Below are 27,020 nucleotides of genomic sequence, written 5' to 3'. Positions count from 1 at the left end.
AGGGGAAACTCTGCCGAAATTTCGGTAGAGTTTCGAATCAATTAGTCTAAAAACTCTCAACTTATTCAATCCGAGCTCAAAATAACACACAATTCATAATCTCTCTTTCATTTTGTTCTCCGTCACCAGCTTCAATGCCGAATGCTCAGACGCCAGATTCGGTAGAATTTCAGCGACATCGTTCGAGCGGCAGCGCACGAGGAAGATCTGGCGGAAAAGGAGGCCGTGCATTCAAGAATTGGAAGACTTCGAGTGAAAAAGGGAAACAAAAGGAATAGATTGTAATTTTTTTAATTTATTGAACGTAAATTATCAAATTAATTTTATGAATTTAATATTAGAATTTCTATTAAATTATTTATATAATTATTCTAATTAATATTATATAATAATTATTATTAAAATTATTTAATTAATTTAACAACAAAATATTGATTATAATAGAATTTTTTTATATGCTGATTCTATTAGAATCAGCATTTAAAAAAAAAACTACAGATAATCAGATGCGACTAGTCGCATCTGATACTTTCGCGGGAAAAGTTTCAGATGCGACTAGTCGCATCTGATTGTACTGTAACCCGCCAAAATATTAGGCGGGGAATGAGTATCCGATGCGACTAGTCGCATCTGATAGTATATACCCCGCTTTAATATATTATGTTGGAGTATATTTAGGTGTGACTTTTGGTGCGAGGAGTCGCACATAAAATGTCGCACCTAAAGTCATCAGGTGCGGACTTTCAGATGCGACACAGTCGCATCTAAAGTCGCACCTGATGACACTTTCAGGTGCGACTTTGGTACTTTCAGGTGCGACAAAGTCGCACCTGATGTTATATTTTGTACTAGTGATTCTATATGTCTTATTAAACTTCGATCGTTTTAGCTACAACAAATATACAAACAAAGTTGATAACTCATTCATGTAATATTAAAAGCCATTTATGTATATAATATGCTTCATAATTTGATGTGCTAATATACATGTTTTTTGATCTTCTTAAAAGTATATCATGAAATTTGCGGCCTTAAGTGTTATTTAATATTTTTTAAAATATACAAAACTAACTATTATTTAGGAGGGCATCTCTTAATTTAGTAGTATATTATCTTGACAACCGGTCCATGTTCCTTACTATATATACGTAATAGTTGGAAATTAATAAAACAAGTATTTAATTTTCCAAAAATAATTAGGAGCTCGTTGAAAAAATGGTAATAAAAATGGGATCAAATAAATTTCAAAGCTTATAAATAAAAATGAACATTAGCCTCACTCAAACTATTGTTGTCTTAACACATTTACATGGAGCTCTTTGTTAGAGCTACACCCAATTTTAATCGTTATTTTTGTAGAAAGCAACCTATATTTTTGTAGAAAGTGACCTATTTTAGGATTTGAGTCCCAAATTCAACTAAAACTATAAAAAGAACTACACAATACAAATAATAAAGATGCACAGATTAATGGTGATTCATTATCAATGTAAGAGCTACGTCCACTTTTATCGCTGAAGATTTCACTAATACTCGAATTAGGAGGAATGGTTTTTTGAACGACTGTACAACTTTTTTTCGTAATAGTAAAGCTAGCCAACGTCTATGGTAGTTAGAATCTCCAACACGAAGTTGATATTGGTGCAGTAATTATTTGTAGCATCATTATCCATTTAACATGACAATATTTGTGACTCACCTGCAAGGTTCCCATTTTTTTTTTAACAAAACATATACATTATGGATTCGTCATTAATAATTGTGTTCATTTTTTGAAATAAGATAATCTCTATGTTTTAGTAATATTACCTTATGTATCGTATGAGTGGTGGACAAGTATACATAAGGATATCACTGAATCTAGGTGAAAAAACCAGGAACACTAACGTTCGGGACATTATAATTTAAAATTGACATGTGTGTCATTTTATGTTTTCATACAGACATACTCGAGCTTTAACATGCATGACAATGATTTATGAACTATTATTCCATACGAAGATTGATATATTTTGTTTGGATTCGTGCAAAGAAAATATGTTCCTGGGCGATATCCTGATCTCCTGGGCTTCCAAGAAGCAAGACGTCGTGTCGCGAAGCAGTATTGAGTCAGAGTACCGTGCCTTAGCGTACACGGCAGCTGAACTTGTTTGGCTCAAGTCCTTGTTCAATGAACTTGGTGTCAAACTCGATCCGCAGCCACCTGTTATTAGGTGTGACAATCTCGGTGCTGCCTCTCTAGCCGCCAATCCCGTGTTTCACGCAAGAACGAAACACATCGAGGTTGATGCTCACTTTGTCCGGGAAAACGTCCTTGCCAAGCAACTCGAAGTTCGCTATGTCCCTACTGAAGATCAAGTGGCCAATGCGTTCACCAAGCCACTTACTATTCCTCACTTTGTAAAACTCTTTTCCAAGCTCAATCGCAAGACCGGTTTGAGCTTGAGGGGGCTATGTTGAGTATAGTGAGCTAGGATCAGTAGGATTGCTGAGCTGGACTAGCGAACGTCTAGGATTGCTCAATAGTGTGTTAGTTGGAGTTAGTTATAAGCCAATGGTTGAGATTGAATTGTACATGTAATATACAATTAGTCAAAGTAAATTAGTGATGCTTTTCAATCACAACAAACAATTCTCTCGAGCTCTCTCTATCTCTCTCTACTAAATCTCTCTAGTTATTACCTAAGGAAATTAAGAAGATCAAATGATGAATTGATGGATTTCTATTTACCTTTTCTCTCTTCAATTCTGAAGAGTAATAGGTTTGGGTGATAAAAGAATGGTCCATTTTTAAGAAGGTGAGCCTTCTATTTATAGGTTTTTCAAGCGAAATTTAATTTTTTATGACCTAAAAACTAATTAGATAAAATTGGGCTTGTTATTTACACTTGATATTAAATTTAATTTTCTTTTACCTTATTTATGAACAAAAGTACGTTGAAAGCATTTAAATCCATGATGTTCATCGCAAATAATCACCACCGCCACTACTTATATAAGGAATCAGAATTTATTGAAATTAATGGTAGCGACGATTTTTTGGTGGTCGTTGACCAAAACAATTTAAATAATTTAAACCCTTTAAATTATTGATGTTCATCGTAATTAAACCAGCGCAAATAATCACAAAAATTAAAAATATTGAAATTAAGGGTAACAACGACTTCTTTTGTAGTTGTCGTTGCTAAAGAAGTCGTTGTTCTTCAATATTTGTGATGGTTTGCGATTATTCGTGATTGTTCTCTACAAAATTTAATATTAAAGTCTAGTTTATTAGAGGGATATATTTTTGTCAAAAAATTAGATAAAAATCCAGTTTTAGATATTTTCTAAATAGCAAGCCCAATCGTAATATTTTTTTGTTTTTAGATATGAATCATGAGTTAAATATTTTTTAGGCTCCGTATAAGAGGCCAAATATTTATTTAATTTAGGAATTTGCTATAACTAATAATTTCATTGGCTCTTAGATTATAGTTCAAGTTTCATTTTATTAAAAAAAAATAGCTCACTAGCCCGCAATAAATTAAATTTTTTTTTAGTTAATTTAATTTATTGCGAGCTGGTGAACTATTTTTATAATAAAATGAAATTTTGACAACTTATTAAAAATATGATGGACTATTGGGTTACTTAATTACCCTTATTTATTAGTTTCTGAAATTGTGGACATTAAAGTATACATATTGATAACTTGACCGGTAAATTCTTCTAAAAAATCACAAGGATGATGGGATGATCATCTTAATCCCACGAATTATTATACACAAATCTTCAATTTATGTTATAAAAGAAAGCACCCCTGGGCTTCTTCATGTTAAATGAGCAGTTAAATCACATTCCCGTATAGAAATATCTTTTTTTTTTTTTGAATGACCGTATAGAAATATCTTATTTTCATCTTTCTTTTAAAAATAAATACAAACTTTCCTTAATCGAGAGAATACGAATCCCGAAGTTTAGTTGATTTGTTTTGAAGTTTAAACTAATAATTAGCGCGTGTGGGGTTGCACTCTGTATAGAATATAGTTTATGTCTTTATGAGCTATATATCAAATTATTAATAAAGGCATTTTATAAACGTCAACTATTTAGGGAAAGTCAAAATTAGTAGAAAGGTAAGAAACACCTAACGTTCAAAATCATTAGCAAGAGAATTACCCGCCAGATCATACCTACAAACGGTTAGTTGAAAAAAACCCAAGACTGAAAGATTCAAACCAAACACTACTGAATTCTCAGTGAGTAGACCTACTAGTCTTACTCTTATATCACACTTTCATCACCACTCTTTCATTAATCCCCAATAGAACATTAACTTTGCATATTCTTCACATTTCTCTCTCTCTCTCTCTCTCTCTCTACAAACACAAACACAAACTCTATATCTATATTGCGAGCCATGCACCGCCCGTTTTGGATGGCGAGTCCGAGTCCGAGTTCGAGTCCCGGCCTTTCTCATCAGTGGCACGAGACATGTGCTCGGCTTTTGACTCCTCTCACTATTTGGATCTGTGGCATGTAATTTTAATATTTTGTTTTTGGTTTCTTGGGTTTTAAGGGACACTTTTAAATCTAAAGCAATTGTTCGTGCATATTTGTTTTCCGTGCAGTTTCGGTAGTTCTTAGGTACGGCTTTTATGGGGACTCCCGTATGGTGCTCGGTCCGAGCTCGTCCCGGCTGGTCAAAGCGAGTTCCTTCTTCATCAAGAAAGTCAACGTGCTTGATGAGGACAAGAAAGGCTTTTTCCTCTACTCTTTCTCCGAAAAGCCCAAACTTAGCTCGGAATCGAATTGGACTGTGTCAAACTACTTGATCGTCCGAGCTTATAATCGCAAGGTAACCGATAATAATCGACTCTTCGTTCTTGACACGATTCATATAGTATATTATATATAAGAGGGGTTATTTTTTTGCAGGGATTTTCTTTGTGGTTAAACAGAGGTTCGAAGGTAAGCTTGAGCTTGGAAGCCCCCAAAAGCTTGCTAAACCAACTCGTGATCAATGTGGTCAAAGGTTGACTTCTCTTCTTATAATGTACTTGATATACGTTTCAATTTTTCGGCTGTATGTCCAAAATTAAATGCTTTGTTTGTGTAATACAACAGGTGAACTGAAATACGAGACATTGCTTCCACAAGAGACAAGCAATCTCGAAGCCCTCACGCTAAACGAATCAACAAAATGTAAGTCAACCTAAACTAACTATGATATAGAAAAGGATTATCATAAAATAAAAGGAAGATAATATTTGAAAATGGATTATCTTAAATACAGGTAAACAGGTTGAGTACGTTATTGAGGAAGATGACAAGTACCGGTTTGAGATCATAAACTCGAACCCAAGAAGCATTATTTTCTCGTACAGCATGAATGTTTCGTCGAAAATGTACGATGTCACGAACGCGAAGAACAATTGTTCGACTTCAAAGGGCTCGTGCCAGCTCAGCCTCTCGTTCCCAGACGCGCACTATGTTATCCTAACCACCCCTGATAAAGTAAGCCCATCACTGAAAAACATATTGAAAATTGCATATGATAGGTTTTTTTTTTGTTTTTTTTTTTTTACATTGATTGTAAAAATATTGTGTATAAAACTTTTATTGCGAAAAACGTGTTTTTTATGTTGTGAACAAACGTTACAGATTTTTTTAAAAAAATTGTTATTGTTTTGAGCTATATTATAAAAATTATTATTCTTATTGTTATTTTTTTAGAACAACTACTATTATAAAAATGTTGCACCTTAAAAAACACTACTCCTGTAATTTACCCAAAAAAAACTTTGTCTTGATCTTAGATAATTAAGATGATTTCATTTGTGGCAGGATAATCTCGACGACTGGTATCTCGAGGTTTCGTTTGTTGCCCGAGTAGTGACTTACATTGCGATTTTAGGTAGCTCGAAAAAACTCTTGATCATTTTTTCCCTCTCTCTTGAGCTGAGTTATTAAATTGTTTTTACGTGTTGAAAAATTGACAGGATTTATTACGATTTTCTTACTTCTGGCACTGAAATATCTTGGAGCCTGTGACGATCAAGAGACGGAAAGTCCGGTAGAAAACCAGTACGTGGCGGCACAAGAAGTCAACGAGACTCAGTCATTGCTGTGCCAAAAGCCAATCCATCGAAACTATGGATCAACTGATCGAGAAGAAGAAGAAGAAGACTCTGGAGGATCTAGTAGCTCGTCAGAGGACTTGTACGACGCCAAATTATGTGTCGTTTGTTACGATGAGCAGAGAAATTGCTTCTTCGTTCCTTGTGGTCACTGTGCCGCGTGTTACAACTGTGCCCAGAGGTAAATAGTTTTTACATTACAAAGATCAAGTTTATAATTGTGTTTATTAAAAGTATTGATTGTGAACAAAATCACTGCGCTCGTTTTTGTAGGATTATGGAGACTGAGAGCAGGGTTTGTCCGATTTGTCGAAGGCTCATTCACAAAACAAGAAAACTGTTCAATCCATAGAGGTCGATGATCTATCTATCTACACGCGTGAGCTTGTGAATTTTGTGTGTGTTTGGCGTGATTGAAGTGGAAAATTACTTGGTACCACGATATTGCAGGGCATTCTTTTTTTTCTTTGAATGCCTCAAAGTCAAATTAAAGGAAATAATTATTGACTATACGGACGACTTTATAACTTGAATGGAGAAAGTGTTATGTGTGCTTCATAATGATGTATTACTCTGTTTTTTTATTTTTTTTATTTTAATGTTTTCATGATTTAATATTTCACTCAATTAAAAGATCTATATACATACCTAAACTCTACTTTTTTATTTAGTCACTTTGTATACAAAACAGAGCATAAACCGAAATTTCCTTGATACACGCGTACAATAACGAAAACAATCACGTCACAACTCACAAACATATAAAATCGTTGAAATCATCTGTGTTGTTCCGCTAGTTAACAGATCTATGCATAAATTCAAATATTCCCACTTACTAATGCTCTATAAATAAATTCAAATATTCCCACTAACTACAGTTCTATAAGGTTGATATTTTCAAACCTGGGCGATAGACACAGACAGGTAAACATGAAAATGTTATTTATTCTGTCCATAATTTATGTCAGAAAACTTAGAGCGATATTTACGAAATTTAAAAGGTTATATAGGTGTATAGTCATTTTTGTATAGAGAATTTAAATTTAGCCAATTTTTTGTTAAGTTTTAGTAAATAGGCACACCAACCAATTTACAAAAGATAAAAAGACCAAACCGACCTCAGTTTGAATCCCGCCCAAATTGAACTATATATTAATTAATAATGATAAAGATTTAGTCAGTAACTGCTCCCGCTATTCGAGGTAAGGAAATTAAAAGACTTTAATGAGCTAACACGCAACCTCTCTCTCTCACAATCTCACTGCTGAAATAAAAAAGGAAAAAAAATCCCTCATTTCTCTGACCCAAAACACGCGACGAAGAAGAAGAACCCCGAAGTTCAATCGCGATCTCCGATGAATATTCAAGAAAATAAGAACCCAGGTGCGGAAATTTTCTGCAGTTATCGAAAGAAGAAGGCGTCGAAAATTTTTCGATAACTGCAGAAAATTTTCAGAGAACAAGTTCAAGGTATTTTCCCGAGTTTTTGTTACAATTTTTTTTTTTCCTAAAATGGCGATTCTACCATTTTTGCTCGGGATTTTCTGAAAAGTTGTTTGTTTTTGGACTGATTTAAAGAAAAAAAACTGTTAATGAGGCATCACCGAAGGCTCCGATTCCTGCAAAGCGAACCAAGAAGCCATCACCGAAGGCTCCGATTCAACAGCCCAACATTCAGCGACCCAAACGTACGTGCAGGAAGTCTGTTTTAACAACTTCTCCGTACGTTACCGAGACGAGAAATAAGAAGAATGACGACGAAGTGGAACTCCCTACAACTGCCCCCAACCGCGAACGAGAAAATGCCACCGATGAACCGGAAGACCAACCAAGTTTCAACTTAGGAATTTAGTTTTTAGTTTCTGTTAAATCTGTCATACAACTATTTATTTACTTTGTTTTTGGTATGTAATTTGAATCAGTTATCAGTTTTTACAGACTTATTTTTGGTATGTTTTTGGTATTTATTTATAGACTTACTTTGTTTTTGGAAATGACAATGCTTTGGGTTTTGATGGTTCATTAGATCTGTTACTGATATTTGTGAAATTAATTAGTATTTCAATCTTGCAGTTTGAGTTACAGGTTCATTTCAGTAAAAATCTGTCAAGGATTGCTAGTAAATAATTGGTTTATTTATTAGTAAAATGCCTGTTAATTATTTACTAGTAAAATGCTTGTTAATTAACAACCAATATACATGAACCCGGGAAAAAAATGACGTTCAATTTCAGAATTTGTGAACGCAAATACACTCTGAAAATCAAACTGTTTTGGGGGACAAATAAGCCAAAAAATGGACGATTCGCTGATTTGAATCACCTAATATTCAGTAAATAAAATAATATATTTACTGATTTTATTCCATAATTAATAGCCACTAAAATAGAAACAAACTTAGATAAAGTCAACGCAAATCACACGTCCATAAAATCCTGAAATACACGTTAAAAACTCTTTTCAAATCGGCAAGATTCAAATTAAAAAAAAAAACTTTAATTAGTAAGTTTAATTAATAAGGATAAACGTGTAATTTTTTTTCAATTAATAAGTTATTACGTAAGTAAGGTGGCTATTTACAAAAAATTAACAAAAGGTTGACTAAAATCAAATTTTGAAATTTAAATTATCTTCGTGCATCAACGAGGACGTACACAGAGAATTAAAATCCTGTCCGAAAATTCAATTCGAAAACAGGTTGTTAGGTATTTTAGGCCCAATGATTGGTACTTTTGTGTTGGAAAGTAGTTTATCTTCAATTAAGCAGAGCAAAAAACGCAAGTCTCTCGCAGCGGAGCTAAACCGATGGAATTCCTATCATACCCCTCGGTTTGCGTCGTCGTCTTCTTCATCTACATCACCACCAAGTATGTCCTCCGCAGAAATCTCCCGCCAAGCCCGGGTTTCTCTCTGCCGTTGATCGGCCATCTGTACCTCCTCAAGAAGCCCCTCCACCGATCGCTGGCCGAGCTCTCCGGCCGCCGCGGCCCGGTCCTCCTCCTCAACCTCGGATCCCGCCCCGTCCTCCTCGTCTCCTCGCCGGAAGCCGCCGAGGAGTGCCTCGCCAGAAACGACGTCGTTTTCGCCAATCGCCCCAACCTTCTCGCCGGAAAGTACCTCGGCTACGGCTTCACCTCCCTCGTCTGGGCCCCGTACGGCCCTCACTGGCGGAACCTACGCCGGATCGCCACCGTCGAGCTCCTCTCCTCCCACCGCCTCCAGATCCTCGCCGACGTCCGTACCTCCGAGGTCAGATCGCTCATCCTCCGCCTCTCCCGCGGCGGCGGCGGAGAATTCCGGACCGTCGACATGAAGTCGACGTTCTTCGAGCTGACGCTGAACGTGATCACGAGGATGATCGCCGGGAAGCGGTACTGCGGCGGCGCCGGTGAGGAAGGAGACGGATCGGAGGCGCGGCGGTTTAGGGAGATCGTGACGGAGACGTTCGAGCTGAGCGGAGCGACGATGGGAGACTTTGTGCCGGTGTTGGGGTGGTTGGGGATTAATAAGATCGAGAAGAGGCTCGTGGCTTTGCAGAAGAAGAGGGACGAGTTTATGCAGGAGCTGATCCAACAACACAGAGACGACGATCTCTTCGGGAAGAAGAAGAACGAGAAGACCATGATCGACGTCTTGTTGTCTCTGCAACAGACTGAACCTGAGTATTACACTGACGAAATCATCAGAGGCCTTATTCTGGTAAGCTTAATTTCTTCGTAGAGTTGAATTTTCGATTGTTCGATTTTACCTACATTTTTTGGTTAAAAATTTTATCTTTTGGCCATAACTTGGGATAAATTTTAAGTGTGATCGGAAATATAGATTTGTTTTTATTATTATTTTTTTTCGCCGGAAGTTCTATCATAAAATAATCGGCTCTGGAATATGCCATCGAAATTCAATTAAATGCCTAAATTTGAGAAATTTGTTTTAAAAAAAAACTATTTATTTGCATTATTCCAGCCAGATTAATTTTAAATTAGTATTGGAATTTTGGTTGTTCCATTCTACATACATTTTTAGTTACCAATGGACATTGTATTTATTTCAGGAAAAATTGTACAAAATAGTCATTTGAAACTTATTGATTAGTAAAATAGTCAAAGTTTCAACTTTTCAGCAAAATAATCAAATTTACGTTTTCAAAATATTTTTGACAGTCAAAATTAAAATTTTTGACGATTATTATAAATAATTTATCACTTTAAAATAAATTACTCTTGGGGTCAAAACAAATTTTGAAACTAGATTACTTCACATTGACTATTCCGCTAAATTAAAATAAATCTTAGCTATTTTGCAAATTCATAACTTTAAATTGATTATTTAACTACATCACCTTTTTTTTATTATTTGCTGGAAGTTCTATAAAAAAAAAATATTCCGAGCATCGGCTACCGGAATATGCCATAGAAATTAAATGAAATGCCTAAATTTTAAGTATTATTTTGGTGCTTTTTATTTATCTATTTGCTTCTTGGTATTATCCATGGCCTTATCCGGTCAGATTAAGATTCATTTCTCCGTAATGTATTTCAAGGTTTAAATTGCCAATTTCGATGATTCAATTTTATCATAAATTTGATCTAAAACAATTACTTTGTTGAGGTGATTATATCGGCCGGTACGGACACGTCGAGCGGGACGATGGAATGGGCTCTATCGCTGCTTCTCAACAACCCGACGGCGATGGCCAAAGCGCGAGCCGAGATCGACGAAGTCGTCGGAGACAGAAGGCCGGTCGAAGAATCCGACCTCGCGGACCTTCCCTACCTCCGCGGGGTGGTCCTCGAGACGTTGCGCATGTTCCCGGCGGGCCCGCTTCTGGTCCCGCACGAGTCCTCCGAGGAGTGCACGGTGGGGGGGTTCCGCGTCCCCCGCGGCACCATGCTCTTCGTGAACCTTTCGGCCATACAGAACGACCCGGGCCTGTGGGCCGAGCCCGGGCGGTTCGAGCCCGAGAGGTTTTCGAAGAAGAAAGAAGGCGGGGAGAGGGACGGGTTTAGGATGTTCCCGTTCGGGTTCGGGAGGAGGGGCTGCCCCGGGGAAGGGCTGGCCTTGAAGATGGTGGGGCTCGCTCTCGCCTCGATCCTACAATGCCTTGATTTCGAGAGGGTGGGGGACGAGTTGGTGGACATGACCGAAGGGATTGGGCTCAGCAACCCGAAGGCACACCCTTTGTTCGCCAAGGTCAAGCCACGTCAATCCATGCCGACTCTTTTCCCCGAATCCTAGTGGTAAGGGATTATACCAAAATTACGACGGTTTAAAACTTTTTTTTTTTAATCCAAAATCTAATAATTGTTTCTAATTTCAAAACTATGAACATTTATTTATTGACCAACATGTCAATGAATAATTGTGTTCAAACATGTCAATAAAAAGTTATAATAAGTATTGACAAACTTAATCATAGTTTTGAAATTATAAATAATTAATAGATTTTGATAAAAAAAAAAAAAAAAAATTAATGGTCGTCGTTTTAGAATTACCCTTTTCAATATATGTATATCTTCTGTTGCAAAAAAGGACATTTAAGTACTTATAGTTTAACTGTAGTTCGTCGTCGTTGTTGGATTCAATATACTAATATGTATGGCCTTAAAATCTTCGGATTCCTTCACTCATGGGCTACTTAGTTCATCAGTTTTGTTGAATTTAAAAGTTTTTGTTCTTATTTTTCTGTCCATTGCTGTACAAACATGTTGGCTTGTAGAAGTGAAAAGAAATGGGTCGTATTTCGTAGTATTTTATTATTTTTACATGAGTGATTGGTCGACAAAAACATTGATCAACCCGATCAATTAAAAGCTTAAAATTGGTATGTACGTCAACTGGCGATGTTGAACAAATGCAGGTTGGGATTCTAGGTTATGACGTGCCGTGCTTTGTTTTCTAAGCCCTAACGCGTAAATTGTGAATTGTGATACATCAACAATTGCATTGCATAATGTATATTGTGTTGTTGATGAGAAATGAAAGTAATTTAGATGTTACGTTTCGAACAAGTCATATTGTATTCTACTTAGTTAATTTAATGCACGTGGTTCTCTGGTTTGAAAAGCTTTTCCTTCTTAGAGTCTTCTTCACCTTTTTATTGAACAAGATTATGGTGCTGTTCTTGTTGTCACTGACGGATATTCCGACACTTTGCTACTAACGATTTTATTTTTACTTCTTATTATGTTAAGTGGAGGATTAATTGTGTTGGCCGCAATGTAGTTATGGTCATGTACGTCGTGAATTGAAATGTTAAATTTGATATTAGTAGTTATTTTTGTTGAAGTTGTAACTTGTAAGAAACAGATATATTTTATGTTTGAAAATAATATGTAAAGTAAGGATTTTTATCTTATTCTCCTCGTAAATTTTAACTTCTAACTAAAGATTTTGAATATTTACATCTCCAAATTAAACTCTCAATTTTTGCAAATAAATTAATTTCAATGGCGAGAATGATCCAAAGATGAAAAAATAAAATGTCTAGGGTCACATAAGATTTTAGAATAATTTCGAGAATTTCTGGAGTTAATTTCGTTGCCGAATAAAAGTTTTCGGTTAATTTTTAAAAATAAGAAAATATCTCAAATGTGAAATTAAATTCCAAAAGAATTTTAGAATATTATGAATAAAAAAAATTAGTTAAGTTTTATTTTCACTCATAGTAAAATATTTTAAGTTGTCATGGAAGACGGCAATTTGCAACAATTAAAAGAGGGGGGAAAAAAAAAAGATGACCTGTGGACTGTGGTTGAAACTACGAAGGACAAAGAATGAGGGATTTAATAGCAAATCCGTTAAGAATTTCCTTTCCCGAGCTTAAGGTTTAGCGACCGAGAAGAGAGTAAAGAGAGAGAGAGAGAGAGAGAGAGAGAGAAAGAACCGAAGAAGAAGGGATAGTAGACTGTAGAAGGAAGGGCCATCAGCGAATTCTGCTCGCTTCAAGGTAAATACTTTTTTTTTTCCTCTTCCCGTGCTCTGTCCGAAAAACCATTTGTAGATTGTTAGGATTTTGATTCGATTGATAAAATTTAATTGCTTGATTCGAATCTCTGAGGATTTGGGCTTTGTTTTTATTCCTGCGTGTTCTAGGGTTCTAGGAATTTAGGGTTTTAACCTATATTTCCGAGATCGGTGGTTGCTCATTTGGAATTCGATGGTATTGATAAATTTTGATGTTCTCTAATTTGCTCTTGGTATGTTCGGCAGCGACGGAGGTTATGATTGAAAAAAAAAAATGAAAAAGGGCAGTCGAAATAAAATAAAATAAAATAAGGGCATTAATCAGTTTAATAAAGCACAAGAGAGCTGTATTTGTACAGGGCGTTTGTTCGCGTCGTTTTTGTTCTTGTTTGGGTGGAGATTTCAAAAAAAGAATGGCGAGCTCAGGTGGGCCCACTAGAGAAAATACAGCGAAGTCAACGGTGAGTGAACAGATCTCACAAGCGATCCAATCAACTTCCAATCTTCTTCATCTCATGCAACAATCATCTCCTTCCCAGGTAAAATCAATCTCTCTATCCTATCACCGTTTTCGTCTTTGCTTTAATTTCTCGGTCTAGACTGAACTAGCAGCCGAAAAAAAAACCCAGAACGAAGATAATGATGGGTTGTTTCTGTGTAAGGGTTTTGATAGACCCTTTAGGGGTGAATAGGAAAAAGACTTTGCAGTCGTAATATGATTGAACTTTTGGAGAATGGGTACTTCAATGATTTGTAGAAGGGAAACATGAAAGCCATTTTGATCTGTTGTTCTTTCAATGATATCAAGTTTAGGGAAAGATCACGTTTTTTACTTTTAGTCTGAGCTTTGGAACTTTTGTTCAGGCTCAACTAGTGAAGCTGCCGAAGAATCTCTTGGCTAAAACCCCGACCATAAAGAACACGGGTCAAGTATGTATGTACGTACTCGCATTTCTCGAAATACATTTGAAACAAGGCTCTTCAAAAATTTATAAAAATCTCTAACTCGAAAGTTTCGGCTCCCTCCTTGAAGCTCTTGGAGCAAATGCCTCCGGTGATTTCCTCGCTCGATGCACACATGGAAACCGGATTACAAAGGTCCGAGTCGAACTCTATTTTCGCTCTTTAACATGTCTTATAACTAATTCGGCATTAGCTCTGAGACATGAGTCTTTCGGTCTTTCGCAGCATTCCTCACCTGCAAACGGTGATCAGATTGCTCGAGAACATGGAAAGCAACCAACTTAGTTCCCTTGCTCAGCCTCATCGCGACCCTCAAGAGGTACGCTGTTAATGATATTCATTTTCCTGTAGCGTCGCTCGCTCGTAGAACATCCGATTATATCTCTTTTTCTAACTCCCTAACATGAACAGAGAAATAAACCGTCCAAGCCGGAGTAAGCCAATTATCGGTCGATGTGACTTGTGAAACCACACTTCGATTCGGGGGTGTGTTTTCAGATATAGGAATCGCTGTTTGCCATATCATATGATTGTACACAAGCTTTCAGATATCGTGGCCAAGCTAGAGCACACAATATTCCAAATTTTCATTATCTAAACAAATTATGGAAACAGCTTCAGTGCCTAGTAGGTTGTTCTCTATGTGTCTGATTCCAACAGTTTAACCGATCTAGTTGTGTTAGATTGTTCTAACTCAGTTGTAGATAAATACTAGTTTATCTCTCAACTCACTTGTTTCTAGATAAACTAGTATTTAGACACAAAATTTATAGATTACTTAGACAACAAGCTTAAAAAGGGACATAAAATCTCAAGGCTCTAAATACAAGCATTTCTGTCCAAACATCTTTTTTTTTTCCTCTCAATTCTGTTGTAAATTGTAATAGAGCATTTCCAATTTAGAGCCTTAGACTTAAACGACACTATCATTCTGTTGTTCACCTTTCATTCTGATCATATTCTAGAAAAGTGCCTATCAATTAAATAATGAAAGAAATAAAAGGAGAGAAACACTAGTTTGACCTTACTATTGGAAACTTTTCGTCGCTACAAATACATGAACTAACTAGATATAGCTCTTCAACTAGCCTTGTTATAAAAAAAAAATATATAGATACAGCTCTATATTTTAATACAAACTCCATAGTCTCTGTGGCATTACATAAGCTCCATAAACTCTTCCACCATTTTATTACAAGTTACTCCATAATCTTTAAATTGATACAAATGTTTACCACGAACTTGTCATTTGTTTATAGAAGTTCCTTCCACCCGTTTTTTTTACGGCATTACATCTATTTCATGGTACCAAATTATCAATAAAAAATAGGCTTACTAATTCAAGGGAAGTTGGCACTAATAATATAATTATTAATGTTTTAGATCGATTTGTGGAGTTAATGTTTTTCCGTCGTGGGAGAGGAAAAATTGCTTGTAGTCTCTCTCTCTCTCTCTCTCTCTCTCTCTCTCTCTCTCTCTCTCTCTCTCTCTCTCTCATGTTGTAATGAACTCAATTTTCAACGTGTTCTTTAGAATCTATAAAATCGGAACTTAATTTTACGGCAACTTAGGCCACGCCCTTGACTATTTACATGTATGCAGCCTATTTTAGGCCACTTTCTTTGAGCAGCCAAAGAAAACGAATTTATGGTCTTGATTGATTTGGTTTTTATCCTGTCTACAATAAATTTTGAATTTGATAAATATAACGGTTAATTACGTAAAAAAAATCTTGGATTTTTACTTCACGAACAAAGTATCTTGTGGATTTTTACTCTATTTATAGTGTCTATGAACTTTTAACCGTATCAAACACTTACTTTAAACTTACAAATTATGTTATAATTAATCATATCGTTTACATTGTGATAGACAAAAGAAGAAGAAGAAGCAGATAAAGACATAATATTATAGTCTACAACGAGTTATAGAGCCCGCACGTTGTGCGGGTTATTATGCGCATGTTTAGTGTCAATTAGCATAAATTTATGAAATTTAAACTTAATAATATTGTGTACGTAAAAAAACAAAAAAAAAACTGAATGGGGTGGAAAATATCTTATTTACATATTTATAATCTTATATATGTATAGATAAATGTAACATTTCGTGTTAATTGTTACATGTATACATAAAATGTATAGTTATTCAAAAGTTATAACATTTGCGATCTTCATAACGTTATAATTTCTTTTATCATTTCATATACAATCACCTTTATCATAAATGTTTTTGAATATATAAAGTGGTTATATATACATATTAATTGGTTAACACATTCGTCTACATCATTAAACTATATGCTAGGACGGGAGTGGTGGTATAGATGATACGGTGATTATAGATTTTTTCAAAACATCCTGACAATAGAGATTTTACTTTAGAATTTAGGATGTTAAAAAATTATAAAACATGAATATTTATGTATATGTGTATATGTTGTAAAATTAGAATTTAGAATTTGTAATGTTAATAAATTATAAAGATGAATTTAAAATTTATGTTAGCTGAAATTTTTACTTTAGAATTTAGGATGTGAAAAAATTATAAAACATGAATATTTATGTATATGTGTATATGTTGTAAATTAAATTAGAATTTGTAATGTTAATAAATTATAAAGATGAATTTAAAATTTATATTAGCTGAAATTTATTTATCAATACTAAGTTTAATAATGTTGTGTACGTAATTAAAATAAAGAAAAACTTAGCGGGAGTGAAAATATTTTATTTATGTGATATTTAAAGATAATAACTTGTTACACGTATACATAAAATATAGGTATACGTATACGTGTACATACTGTTGTAAATACATAGCAAAATTTTAAATATTACTTTATATTTTGTATGTTGATAGATTTCCTCGTTGTAACTCCCAAAAATAAAAAAACTTTGTTGTTATCAAAATAATTATAAAATGTTTAGTGCTCGATAATTTAGTAAATAAATATATTAGATAATATGGTGCATGTTGCTACCACATGGAGCATAATAGGGACGACAACAAATAATTAGTTTTGCTAACATAAATGTGTCCAGTAATAACAAAAGGATAGGCATGAATTTGAAAAGACAGCTGTCATTAGATGCAAGCAACATTTTTTTTTTTTGCTCAAATTCCCAAGCCATTAACATTCTACTCTACTTTGATATAGTAACACGGTGTCACTCTACATTAAAGAGAAAAGTAACACGGTGTCACTTACTAATTAGAGTAAAGAAACACTTGTCATTTATTAATTGGCAAAATAAATACCGTAGAAACTACAGTATTTTTTAGTCTTCGTTTTAATATAGAGTATAATATAATGTACCGACTGATTCGTTTGCATTTATAATTATTATTATTTATGTTTTTCTCCATCCAAATTGATTGACTTTATTTTATCGAGTCATTGTTATCACATCATCCAAATTATCACCTCTCCATACCCTCACACGCGGCCAAGCCCCATGCATGTTATGTTCCTATCTCAATCTCTCTATGGCCTACTCACCCCTAAATTTATATAATTAATCTCTCATTGGACTCTCTCTCTCTCTCTCTCCGCACACCGGCTCGCTAGAGACATGCCTTAGAGAACTCGAATCTTCTGTGCCTTTTTAAGAAACTATATCATTATTTTATTAAATTATTAATTTATATAAATTTACAAATAAATTAAAATAATTAAATTAGCTTATTTCGATTGGAACATTTGAGTGACCTTCTATATGGCCCATCAGAAGCTTAAGCCTCCCTTCGATTTTTTTAATACATATTTTTGTTAGGGTTTTAAATCCCTAAAAAAAATCCTAATTCAATTCAAGAGAACCAAAACTAAAGATCTTAATAGCGGAAGTGTACCTGAATCCATTGATTGCAAACACCAAGAGTTGGATGGTCTTCTGATTGCAGTTTGCCTGAGTCTGGAGAATTCTTGTTGATGGGGATACAAGAAAAGATCGTACGTACTGCAATCAGGGACTTACCCTGTTATTAATAACTGCCAGACAGTTACTAATAACTATTGCTTATTTCTAATTTGGTCCCTCATCAAATTAGATTAGCACTTATGGTAGCCACATAATAATTTTATGATAAATATGTCTTGAAGTCACAAACTTTATTCTAAATTAGACCACATCAATTTTGACTTAATTAATAATGACCCAACACATTTATTTAATGACATTAGTAGTCCCAAAATTATTCTAACAATTTTATCCAAATTTAATTTTGTTAATCTTGCCCTCGTAGTTCATTGCTCTCAATCTACTACAACTAACAAAGTCCAGACACACGATATATAACAACGAGAAAGACAAACTAAATGTGAAATAATCCTTTAATGTAACTTGCACAATAACATGCGTTCTTTAATATTGATCGAGATTTCGAGTCAAACTACTCGTTAGCTAAAACGCTGAACATCAAAATGAACTATAAACAATTTTTATATACAAAAACCATAGAAGACCGTTTAGTTAATCAATTTTTAAATCTTTTTTCTTTTTCTAGTTATATTAATGACAAATCACTCTCCCCAATCGTCAATTTGAACTACCGTGCAACTTGATGACCATGCCATTTGCAGCGGTCAAATTTTCTCGTTTACATGACATTATAATATAGCTCTCTAGGCGCCGGACAAGCGTTGATATTAACTGATTAAAAAGTCATAATTAAACAATGACATATACCGGAATCTAACATTTGTCTACATATAGACTCACATTTTGGTACTTCCCTTGCATGAATTAATAAGCATTATTTTAGTAACTTAACAAGCAAGCCATAATATGTTGTTTCTCTACGCTCTCCTCTTCTTAGCTCTCTATACCATCACCGGCCACTTCGTCGGAAAGCTCAGAAACCTCCCTCCGAGCCCATTCATCGCGCTCCCGATCATCGGCCACTTCTACCTCTTCTCGAAACCCATCCACCGAGCGCTCTCGAAACTCTCCGACCGCCACGGCCCGGTCCTCCTTCTCCGCTTCGGGTCGCGGCCGGTCCTTCTCGTCTCGTCCCCTTCCGCCGCCGAAGACTGCTTCGGCCGCAACGACGCGGCCTTTGCGAACCGTCCCCAACTCCTCGCGGGAAAGCACCTCGGCTACAACTACACGAGCCTCGTGTGGGCCCCGCACGGCGACCACTGGCGCAACCTCCGCCGGATCGCCAGCGCCGAGATCCTCTCCTCCGCCCGCCTCCACGCCACGGCCGCCCTGCGCGCCGACGAGGTCCGCTCGCTGATGTGTCGCCTCCACCGCGTCTCGCGGGAGGCTTCCGCGGTGGAGTTGAAGCCCTTTCTTTCTCAGCTGATGCTCAACAACATGATGAGGATGATCGCCGGGAAACGGTAACGCAAAATTGGAGAGAAATCTCCGGATGTGTAACGATGAGAACGTGACTACTCTTAATTAAAATTATAGTATCATTATTTAAATGTTGAAAATATAACTCAACTCATCTCTGCTAACTCTTTTCGTAATATGACATAACTCTCTGGATGATCGCCGAGATTTTATTTTCAACCGTAGATTATCTTATTTTTATCTTTTCATTACTCTTTAATTTATGTTTATTAAAAAATATGATAATCATAAAAAGATAATGACGTAAAGTGGATAAAGACGATTTAGAAACATAATAATAATAATAATAATAATAATAATAATATATAGGTACTACGGCGACGATGGCGTGGAGGCTGGGGAGGCTTGGAGGTTTGGGGAGATGGTGTCTGATGCGCTTCGTTTGGGCGGGACAACGAACTTGAGCGACTTTGTGCCGGCGTTCCGGTGGATATTCGGCGGAGGCTACGAAAAGAGCCTTGTGGAGCTGCAGAGGAAGAGAGACAAGTTCATGCAGAGCCTGATAGAGGAGAATCGGAAGAAACCAGCGAACCCTAACAACGATAAAAATATGATTGAGGTTTTGTTGTCGCTGCAAGAATCGGACCCTGAGTACTACACCGATGAGATCATCAGAGGAATCATGCTGGTATATACCTATGTCTTGTCTTATTTAAAATTTTAAATTGGCAAAAGTTGTGGACGTTGACTACATGCAAGAAAAAACAAAGAGAACTAGCTAGCTTCATGGCAATTACTAGATACCGACTTTTTAAACCGAAACGACTTTTTTAAGTTTTAAATAAAATAATCGAAGGTTAAAAAAAAGTAGTTTTTAAACCATATATATATTGGTAGTTTATTAATAGAAGAAATTACATTAAATTGTCGAATGACATGACTCTGCTCAATTAAAATTATAGTCAAACAATTCAAATATTAAGAAAATTGTTTATTAGTTCATGTCTATCTCTCCCATTGTCTAATTTACATTACTTTATAAATTTTTCGATAATTAGATTAGAATTTTACCGTAGTGAGTCTAAAGTGGCTCACAGCAGCTAAAATATTTACACCAAAGTTTGAAATACCGCGCTGTCAGTAGGAGCGGTATACATTAAATACCGCAAAAACGTAAATACTGCAACAAAAAAAAAAATCGGGAAATTTCAAGGTATATATACCTAAATCTAAGTCAAAGTACGTAATTAATGCTGTTCGATATGCAGGCATTACTTTCGGCGGGAACAGATACTACAGCAGGGACAATGGAGTGGGCAATGTCGCTGATGGTCAACAACCCAAAAGCCATGCAGAAAGCACGTGGCGAAGTTGACCGCCAAGTCGGAAAACACCGGTTGGTCAACGAATCGGACCTTTCAAAGCTACCGTACCTCCACCGCGTGATCAAGGAGACGGCGCGGCTGTACCCGGTGGGAGCCCTGATCCCCCACGAGTCGTCCCAAGAGTGCACCGTCGCCGGGTACCGGGTGCCACGTGGCACGATGCTGCTGGTGAACTCGTGGGCCATACAGCGGGACCCGGGGGTGTGGGAGGCGGCGGAGGAGTTCAGGCCGGAGCGGTTCGAGGGAGGCGAGGCGGCGGCGGTGAGAGAGGGGTTTCGGCTGTTTCCGTTCGGAGTCGGGCGGCGAGGCTGCCCGGGAGAGAGCCTTGGGATGAGGATGGTCGGGCTTGCCTTGGCGGCGCTTCTTCAGTGCTTCGATTGGGAGACGGTGGACGGGAAGGCCGTGGACATGAGCGAGACCCACGGCCTCAGCCTCTCCAAGGCTCGCTCTACGCCCCTTAATTTCCGACCCCGCCCTTCTATGCCTCACATCCTCTCACTTCCCTTGTGATTTTTTTTGGAAAAATTGTATGAAATAGCCAATTCAAACTATGACTTTTGTAAAATAGCCATAGTTTCATTAGGTATAGCAAAATAGCCAATTGAGAGTACTACGACTTTTAATCCTGCCTCGATTAATTTTAATCCAGCTCATAAAGCTTACATTCTGTCTTTATAGTTCGTTGAGATTAAATTTAATACAGCCTAGATTAATCTTACTTTGGCTAGTTTGCTTATAATTGACAAACTATGGCTATTTTGCAAAAGCTTAAGTTCTATTTGGCTATATAGCTGCTTGACCCTTTTAAAAAAAAAATTTAGTAAAATAGTTAAAATTTACAATAGTATTTGTTTGACCTTGTCATTAAATTTTGTGAAAGCAGTAAATTATCTATATCCATTTCAAATGAAAAATAGAAAGCTTATACAAAAATACACATAGACCAAATCATATATTAAGATCTAGGTGCATAAAAAAAAGGGTTAAGCGGCTATATAGCCAAATAGAACTTAAGCTTTTGCAAAATAGCCATAGTTTGTCAATTATAAACAAACTAGTGATAGTAACAGACGGGTGTTTGGGTATGGTATTCAAGGATTGAGTTACTGGGGTTACCGGACGGTTCTAGCACGGAAGTTGTTTCGGTGAAGCCCGGCAGCGATACGACCAAAATCGGAGAAGTTTCGTCAAAATCGGAAAAATAGTGATCCGATTCTCGATCCAATGAACCCGATTCACTTATGTACAAAACCCCACGAGAAATTGGGCAAAAAAATTTAGATTATTGTTTAGGTTGTATTATTGTAGAAAGCAGAGAGCATATAGACCCCTTTTGTTGCGTTTTATTACAAAAAAGACAAAATATGTGTTATGTGCTGTTACTATGAGAGTATGAGCACGAGAAACATTGAAGATGAGTACAAGTACAGAAATAATAATAATAATAAGTAGAGATAAGCTCAACCTAAATATGTGGCAAAAAAACAAGCGTAAGTATAAGCGTCGAAGCCTTTAGTGGTGTCTTGTATACGCACTTGCATTTGTGATTCATGAGTTGTCTACTTGTCTCTCAATTGCTTGCAAACCAATCACCGTACAACAAATGGGCTCCTTCAAGAAACAAATGGTCTTGTAATTAATAATTAAGGGAAATGGACAAAATCTATGAGCAATCCACCTCCACTTTCCTTATTTTCTATTAAAAAAAGAAAGAAAAATCCTTACACTTCTACTTCTATGAGTAAAATCCTCCTCCACTGCGAATCGCCTAAAATAGTAAAAACCAAAATACAAAGCAGTAACCAGATATTAGTAGTATTCTCGAAAGAAAAAAAAAAACAGATACTAGTAGTACTAATGATATTGCAACTTTCGTTGACCAGGATTTCCACAATAGGATGAGATAAGGGATTTTATGCTTGATCCTTTTTAAATCTTTCAAACAAGGTCTCATTCCATGTTTGATTTTCTATAAAAGAATGGAATTTTTGTAGGTGTCCACTCATAATATTGCAACGCTTATATATAAGTGTCAACCTCCAAAACTCCAAGCTCAAAAAGTGGACTTGACGGACACTCTATATTTAGTGCAAATCCTCATGAACGGTCACGTTTTCTCTTCCACTGCTCAGTTTGCATGCACACGAGCAAATGGGTATTATCCGTAGATGACAAGACTAGCATTCAAATGACATTTTATCCACACTCGTGTGTATCATAGATATGTGACGTCATAACCCAGCATATATATAGAACGCTTTCTTCATATCCCCATTATACCAAACATAACTCCTCACCTCTTACAATTAAAAATAGGAAAATATGTTGGCCATGGCGATCATCTACTTGGTCCTCTACATAGCAATGCATTCCGTGAGTGTCTACGTGTGGGACAAGATCAAAAACCGACCTCCGAGCCCTTTTCCGGCGCTCCCGATCATCGGACACCTCTACATATTCGAACTGCCATTGCACCGCTTCGTCAGAAAGATCCAAAGCCGCCACGGCGACGTGGTTCTCCTCCGCATGGGCTCCCGGAGAGTCCTTGCTGTGTCTTCTCCGGAGGCGGCGGAGGAGTGTCTTACAAGAAATGATGTGGCATTCGGAAACCGCCCTCGCCTTCTCGCAGGTAAAGATGTGCATTTATTTACTTAACCATTACATTTTTGGTTTAAGTTAACCTTTAAACATTTTATAACAAAATAGTCTTATGTTGTCAAAACCTTTTTCAATGAGACTTAAAGACTTATGTTATCAAAACCTTTTTTTTTTACAATTTCATCAAATTTTGACGTTGTATATAAGTAATTTATCATTTTAAAAAAATAATAATAAAGTTATAGAATTATTATTGAAATCTGATCTTTGCAAATTTTAGCTATTTCATTAAGCTTAAACAAACTTTAGCGATTTTTAAATTTATTAATTTCAATTGATTATTTATCTATAAAAATTAAAACCTATATTAAAATCGAATTACTTTTTTACAGTTAATCCTTTTTTTAATCAATTAAACTTCACCTTCATTTATAAATTTAAAATGGTGATTTTTTTTTTTAAAATTAAAGCCTATTTTTTCAAACAATGTTTTTTTCAAGGTAAGGTTAAAATGTCCATCTATATCGAAGGGAGAGTTGGGTATGGCTACTTAAAACCCTATATGTCAAGTTCTAGCATAATTATGAATAATCCGACTATAATTTTAATCGAAGGTAAACATTCATCTACTTGATATAGTTTCTTCTTTATTAAATCGCAGGAAAACACCTCGGATACAACTACACGAGCCTCCTTTGGGCACCGTACGGCGACCACTGGCGAAACTTGCGACGAATCTCCAGCCTCGAGATCCTCTCAAACCACCGAATCCAGACTCTCTCCCACATCCGAGCCGACGAGTCCCGAATCTTCCTCCGCCGCCTTGCGGACCTCTCCGGAGACGGGGCGGTAGTGGACATGAAGAGAATGTTCCACGAGCTCACCATGAACGTCATGATGAGGATGATCGCGGGGACGAGGATCTATGGCGCGAGCGACAAGGCCGAGAAGGCCAAGGAGTTTCGGGCGATCGTACAGAGGTCGTTCGAGCTCGGAGTCACCGATATCGGGGATTTCGTGCCCGTGGCGAAGCTACTCGGGAGCGGAAAAAAGGAGAAGAGTCTGAGTGAGCTTCACAAGAGGAGAGACGATTTCATGCAGAGCCTGATCGAGGAGCACCGGAATAGAAGGAGCGGTGATACGGAGAAAAATCAGCATAAGAGTATGATGCAAATGTTGCTTTCGCTCCAAGACTCCGAGCCTGAGTATTACAAGGACCATATCATCAGAAGCCTCATGGTGGTATGTAACAACCCACCAATTTTTCTTCAAGTTTTTTTTATTAAGGTGTTCCAATTTTATCAGTTCTATTTTTTTAGTCTAAATTCTAACTTCTATCATGTGAATAAATTGTGTAATCTAATCAATTATTTTTTAGTCCTAGTGTTAAAAATACAAAATAAGATTTGGAAATTGTTAACAATGTACTAGACTTTGAAATTCAAGTACTAAATGTTTTTAGTCTTTGAATGGTCAATGGTCACAAATAAAATATATCAGTTAAAAATAATTATTTTATCGGGAATAATCATTCTTGTAATACTCGGAACAATTCTTAAAAAAAAAAGTAAGCCTCGACTTTCGGATGTTCACTAATTGTCCGGATCAAGATTTGATATTTCTCCTAACCACAAACTTCATCACCTCGAGCCCGACAAAAGAAGGTGGTATCCTCCACAAACATCAAGTGTGATACACTTGGCACATTCCTCCCCTATCAATATTCCATAAAAAATAAAAATAAAAATCCCTCTTTGGCCTTCCTCCACAACAAACAACCTACTCAAGACTTTATTATTTTAATGTCATAATCTTGTAAAAAAAATCACTTTTTAACTTATGAATATTAATTTTTCCCTTTTAATTTATTAAAAATTATTTCTCATTATCAAAATTTGATTATGGTTTGCTGATTTTTCCATCCAATGAACAATGGCATTGAAATTAATTTTCAATAAACACGAAACAATAAAAGCCACATTTCACTATTGGTTAACAATCGAAAACCAAAATATTAGTGAGATTATACATTATTTAAAATTAGCTTAGCTAGTTATAAAAGAATAAGATAAAAATTACTATGTAATGAAAATATTTTCACCTATTAAATTGGTACACCAAACCAAGACTATACGACATATTATTAGAGATCTTAGCATAAGTTGAGCTATATTTTTTAATAAAGCGATAATTTAAGTCGAGGCTAATAATTTTCTATTTCAAACAATTTCTTGGTACGAAATGTTACTTAATATTTTTTTTTTGTTAACAGGATTTGTCAGGGGCTGGAACAGACACGACATCGGGGACAATGGAATGGGGTTTGGCTCTTCTGCTGAACCATCCCAAAGTCATGAAAAAGGCACGTGCCGAAATCGACGAGATCATCGGAAACGACAGGCTCTTGGAAGAATCCGATCTCCCGAAGTTGCCGTACCTCCACCGCATCGTCCGGGACACTCTGCGGCTGTACCCGCCGGGACCCATGCTGGTCCCACACGAGTCAACCAAGGACTGCACGGTCAGCGGCTACCACGTGCCACGTGGCACAATGCTGTTGGTGAATGTGTGGTCCATCCAACGCGACCCGAGGTTGTGGGAGGACCCGAACGCCTTCAAACCGGACCGGTACGGGGAGGAGGATAGTGGCGTGAGGGACGGGTTCAAGATGATGCCTTTCGGGGCGGGTCGGAGGAGCTGCCCCGGCGAGAATTTCGGGTTACGGGTCGTGAAGCTGAATTTGGGCCTCGTTGTTCAGTGCTTTGATTGGGCCCAAGTTGGGGATGGCCCAGTGGATATGACCGAGGGGCTTGGTATCACTTTGCCGAAGGCCCAAGCTTTGATGGCTAAGTGTAGACCTCGTCTTTGTATGGCCAACGTTCTCTCCAAAATTGTTCCCCACGAGTAGAGAAAATAGAGTTACAACTTACAACTTACAAATAGGGATATGGGAGGGATTCTCTCAACGTCGTTGAGGGTTTTTGTACCCTTTGCTTTTGGTATGAGATAATCAATAAGTTATTGTATATTATGAGGAAATTTCGACTATCTTGCATTAATCTCTTTCGCTATAAGTTTTACTAAGGTTTACGTTATTCTTTTTATAATAAAAAAAAAAAAAATCTACTAACTAACCCATTTGAAGTGTTAGAATTATATATTAGTTAACATTTCAAAAACTTGAATAAAATAATGACATAATGGATGAAAAAAGCATTAAAGCATATGGGTCTTTAGGTTGTATTAGTAGAAAACAGAAAGCATATAGACCCCTTTTGTTGGGTTTTATCTATTACAATGAAGACAAAATATGTGTGAGAAATAATTATATTTCTCTTGTAAATAATTATATTTCTCTTATAAATAATTATTTCTCTTGTAAATAATTATATTTTCATTGTACTTATAACTCGTATAAGTTGTTCTAAAATTTTGTGCTTATTGTTTTGGGTTCTGATTAAATTTATTTATCGTCAATAATTTTATTTATAAAGAGTATTAATAATCGTTGGAACAGATTTTTATTTTTAAAAATATTTAAAACAACCATTAATTAAAAAATATTATTAATGTAACTTTTTCTCAGTAAAGACTAGGGATGACAATGGGTAGAGTTTGGGTAAGGTCTTGCAAAACCAAACTCTACTCGTGATTTTTTTTAAAAAAATCATATCTTACAAATACTTATT

The 27,020-nt window shown here is 36.3% G+C and overlaps 5 protein-coding genes across 7 annotated transcripts; all 5 read left to right on the top strand.

The window, feature by feature from the left end:
• Positions 1–4,379: 4,379 nt before the first annotated feature.
• Positions 4,380–6,719, top strand: LOC149392028 (E3 ubiquitin-protein ligase APD2-like). 2 transcript variants are annotated; one of them, XM_089618769.1, is made up of 8 exons: positions 4,380–4,517; positions 4,614–4,840; positions 4,921–5,017; positions 5,110–5,187; positions 5,279–5,499; positions 5,830–5,899; positions 5,985–6,303; positions 6,396–6,719. In XM_089618769.1, the coding sequence occupies exons 1-8, from the start codon at positions 4,403–4,405 to the stop codon at positions 6,472–6,474; spliced, it is 1,206 nt and encodes a 401-aa protein (XP_089474895.1). In that variant the 5' UTR covers positions 4,380–4,402; the 3' UTR covers positions 6,475–6,719. The 2 variants fall into 2 exon arrangements, with proteins under 2 accessions (XP_089474895.1, XP_089474896.1); XM_089618770.1 differs by having other exon boundaries at positions 4,450–4,521; positions 6,396–6,717.
• Positions 6,720–8,832: 2,113 nt separating this feature from the next.
• On the top strand, positions 8,833–11,870 carry LOC149392027 (cytochrome P450 81Q32-like). The gene is made up of 2 exons (XM_089618767.1): positions 8,833–9,821; positions 10,731–11,870. Exons 1-2 carry the CDS (start codon positions 8,928–8,930, stop codon positions 11,355–11,357), a joined length of 1,521 nt encoding a protein of 506 aa, XP_089474893.1. The 5' UTR covers positions 8,833–8,927; the 3' UTR covers positions 11,358–11,870.
• A 785-nt stretch (positions 11,871–12,655) lies between these two features.
• On the top strand, positions 12,656–14,741 carry TOM2B (tobamovirus multiplication 2B). 2 transcript variants are annotated; one of them, XM_089618771.1, is made up of 6 exons: positions 12,759–13,068; positions 13,445–13,624; positions 13,950–14,015; positions 14,119–14,183; positions 14,274–14,367; positions 14,460–14,741. In XM_089618771.1, the coding sequence occupies exons 2-6, from the start codon at positions 13,499–13,501 to the stop codon at positions 14,484–14,486; spliced, it is 378 nt and encodes a 125-aa protein (XP_089474897.1). In that variant the 5' UTR covers positions 12,759–13,068; positions 13,445–13,498; the 3' UTR covers positions 14,487–14,741. The 2 variants fall into 2 exon arrangements, with proteins under 2 accessions (XP_089474898.1, XP_089474897.1); XM_089618772.1 differs by lacking the exon at positions 14,460–14,741 and having other exon boundaries at positions 12,656–13,068; positions 13,950–14,019.
• Positions 14,742–18,730: 3,989 nt separating this feature from the next.
• LOC149392025 (cytochrome P450 81Q32-like) lies at positions 18,731–21,269 on the top strand. Its single transcript, XM_089620763.1, has 3 exons — positions 18,731–19,392; positions 19,718–20,036; positions 20,617–21,269. The coding sequence occupies exons 1-3, from the start codon at positions 18,836–18,838 to the stop codon at positions 21,241–21,243; spliced, it is 1,503 nt and encodes a 500-aa protein (XP_089476889.1). The 5' UTR covers positions 18,731–18,835; the 3' UTR covers positions 21,244–21,269.
• Positions 21,270–23,015: 1,746 nt separating this feature from the next.
• On the top strand, positions 23,016–26,257 carry LOC149392024 (cytochrome P450 81Q32-like). The gene is made up of 3 exons (XM_089620801.1): positions 23,016–23,362; positions 23,993–24,573; positions 25,604–26,257. Exons 1-3 carry the CDS (start codon positions 23,056–23,058, stop codon positions 26,237–26,239), a joined length of 1,524 nt encoding a protein of 507 aa, XP_089476927.1. The 5' UTR covers positions 23,016–23,055; the 3' UTR covers positions 26,240–26,257.
• Positions 26,258–27,020: the final 763 nt, after the last annotated feature.

Source organism: Urtica dioica, chromosome 7 (assembly GCF_054948205.1).
Source record: "Urtica dioica subsp. dioica isolate 48M chromosome 7, U.dioica_male_clone48M_v1_H2, whole genome shotgun sequence".
NCBI lineage: Eukaryota > Viridiplantae > Streptophyta > Magnoliopsida > Rosales > Urticaceae > Urtica > Urtica dioica.
Note: the sequence above shows the minus strand (reverse complement) of the source record. Positions and strands in the feature narration are given on the sequence as shown.

Bases quoted from the DNA above. Each gene is read 5' to 3' on its own strand.
- LOC149392028 (XM_089618769.1), top strand. From the start codon at position 4,403: ATGCACCGCCCGTTTTGGATGGCGAGTCCGAGTCCGAGTTCGAGTCCC. The intron at 5,018-5,109 runs GTTGACTTCTCT...GTAATACAACAG, and splicing joins CGTGATCAATGTGGTCAAAG to GTGAACTGAAATACGAGACA. The intron at 5,188-5,278 runs GTAAGTCAACCT...TCTTAAATACAG, and splicing joins GCTAAACGAATCAACAAAAT to GTAAACAGGTTGAGTACGTT.
- LOC149392027 (XM_089618767.1), top strand. From the start codon at position 8,928: ATGGAATTCCTATCATACCCCTCGGTTTGCGTCGTCGTCTTCTTCATC. The intron at 9,822-10,730 runs GTAAGCTTAATT...TACTTTGTTGAG, and splicing joins TCATCAGAGGCCTTATTCTG to GTGATTATATCGGCCGGTAC.
- TOM2B (XM_089618771.1), top strand. From the start codon at position 13,499: ATGGCGAGCTCAGGTGGGCCCACTAGAGAAAATACAGCGAAGTCAACG. The intron at 13,625-13,949 runs GTAAAATCAATC...ACTTTTGTTCAG, and splicing joins AACAATCATCTCCTTCCCAG to GCTCAACTAGTGAAGCTGCC. The intron at 14,368-14,459 runs GTACGCTGTTAA...TAACATGAACAG, and splicing joins CTCATCGCGACCCTCAAGAG to AGAAATAAACCGTCCAAGCC.
- LOC149392025 (XM_089620763.1), top strand. From the start codon at position 18,836: ATGTTGTTTCTCTACGCTCTCCTCTTCTTAGCTCTCTATACCATCACC. The intron at 19,393-19,717 runs GTAACGCAAAAT...AATAATATATAG, and splicing joins AGGATGATCGCCGGGAAACG to GTACTACGGCGACGATGGCG. The intron at 20,037-20,616 runs GTATATACCTAT...TTCGATATGCAG, and splicing joins TCATCAGAGGAATCATGCTG to GCATTACTTTCGGCGGGAAC.
- LOC149392024 (XM_089620801.1), top strand. From the start codon at position 23,056: ATGTTGGCCATGGCGATCATCTACTTGGTCCTCTACATAGCAATGCAT. The intron at 23,363-23,992 runs GTAAAGATGTGC...ATTAAATCGCAG, and splicing joins CCGCCCTCGCCTTCTCGCAG to GAAAACACCTCGGATACAAC. The intron at 24,574-25,603 runs GTATGTAACAAC...TTTTGTTAACAG, and splicing joins TCATCAGAAGCCTCATGGTG to GATTTGTCAGGGGCTGGAAC.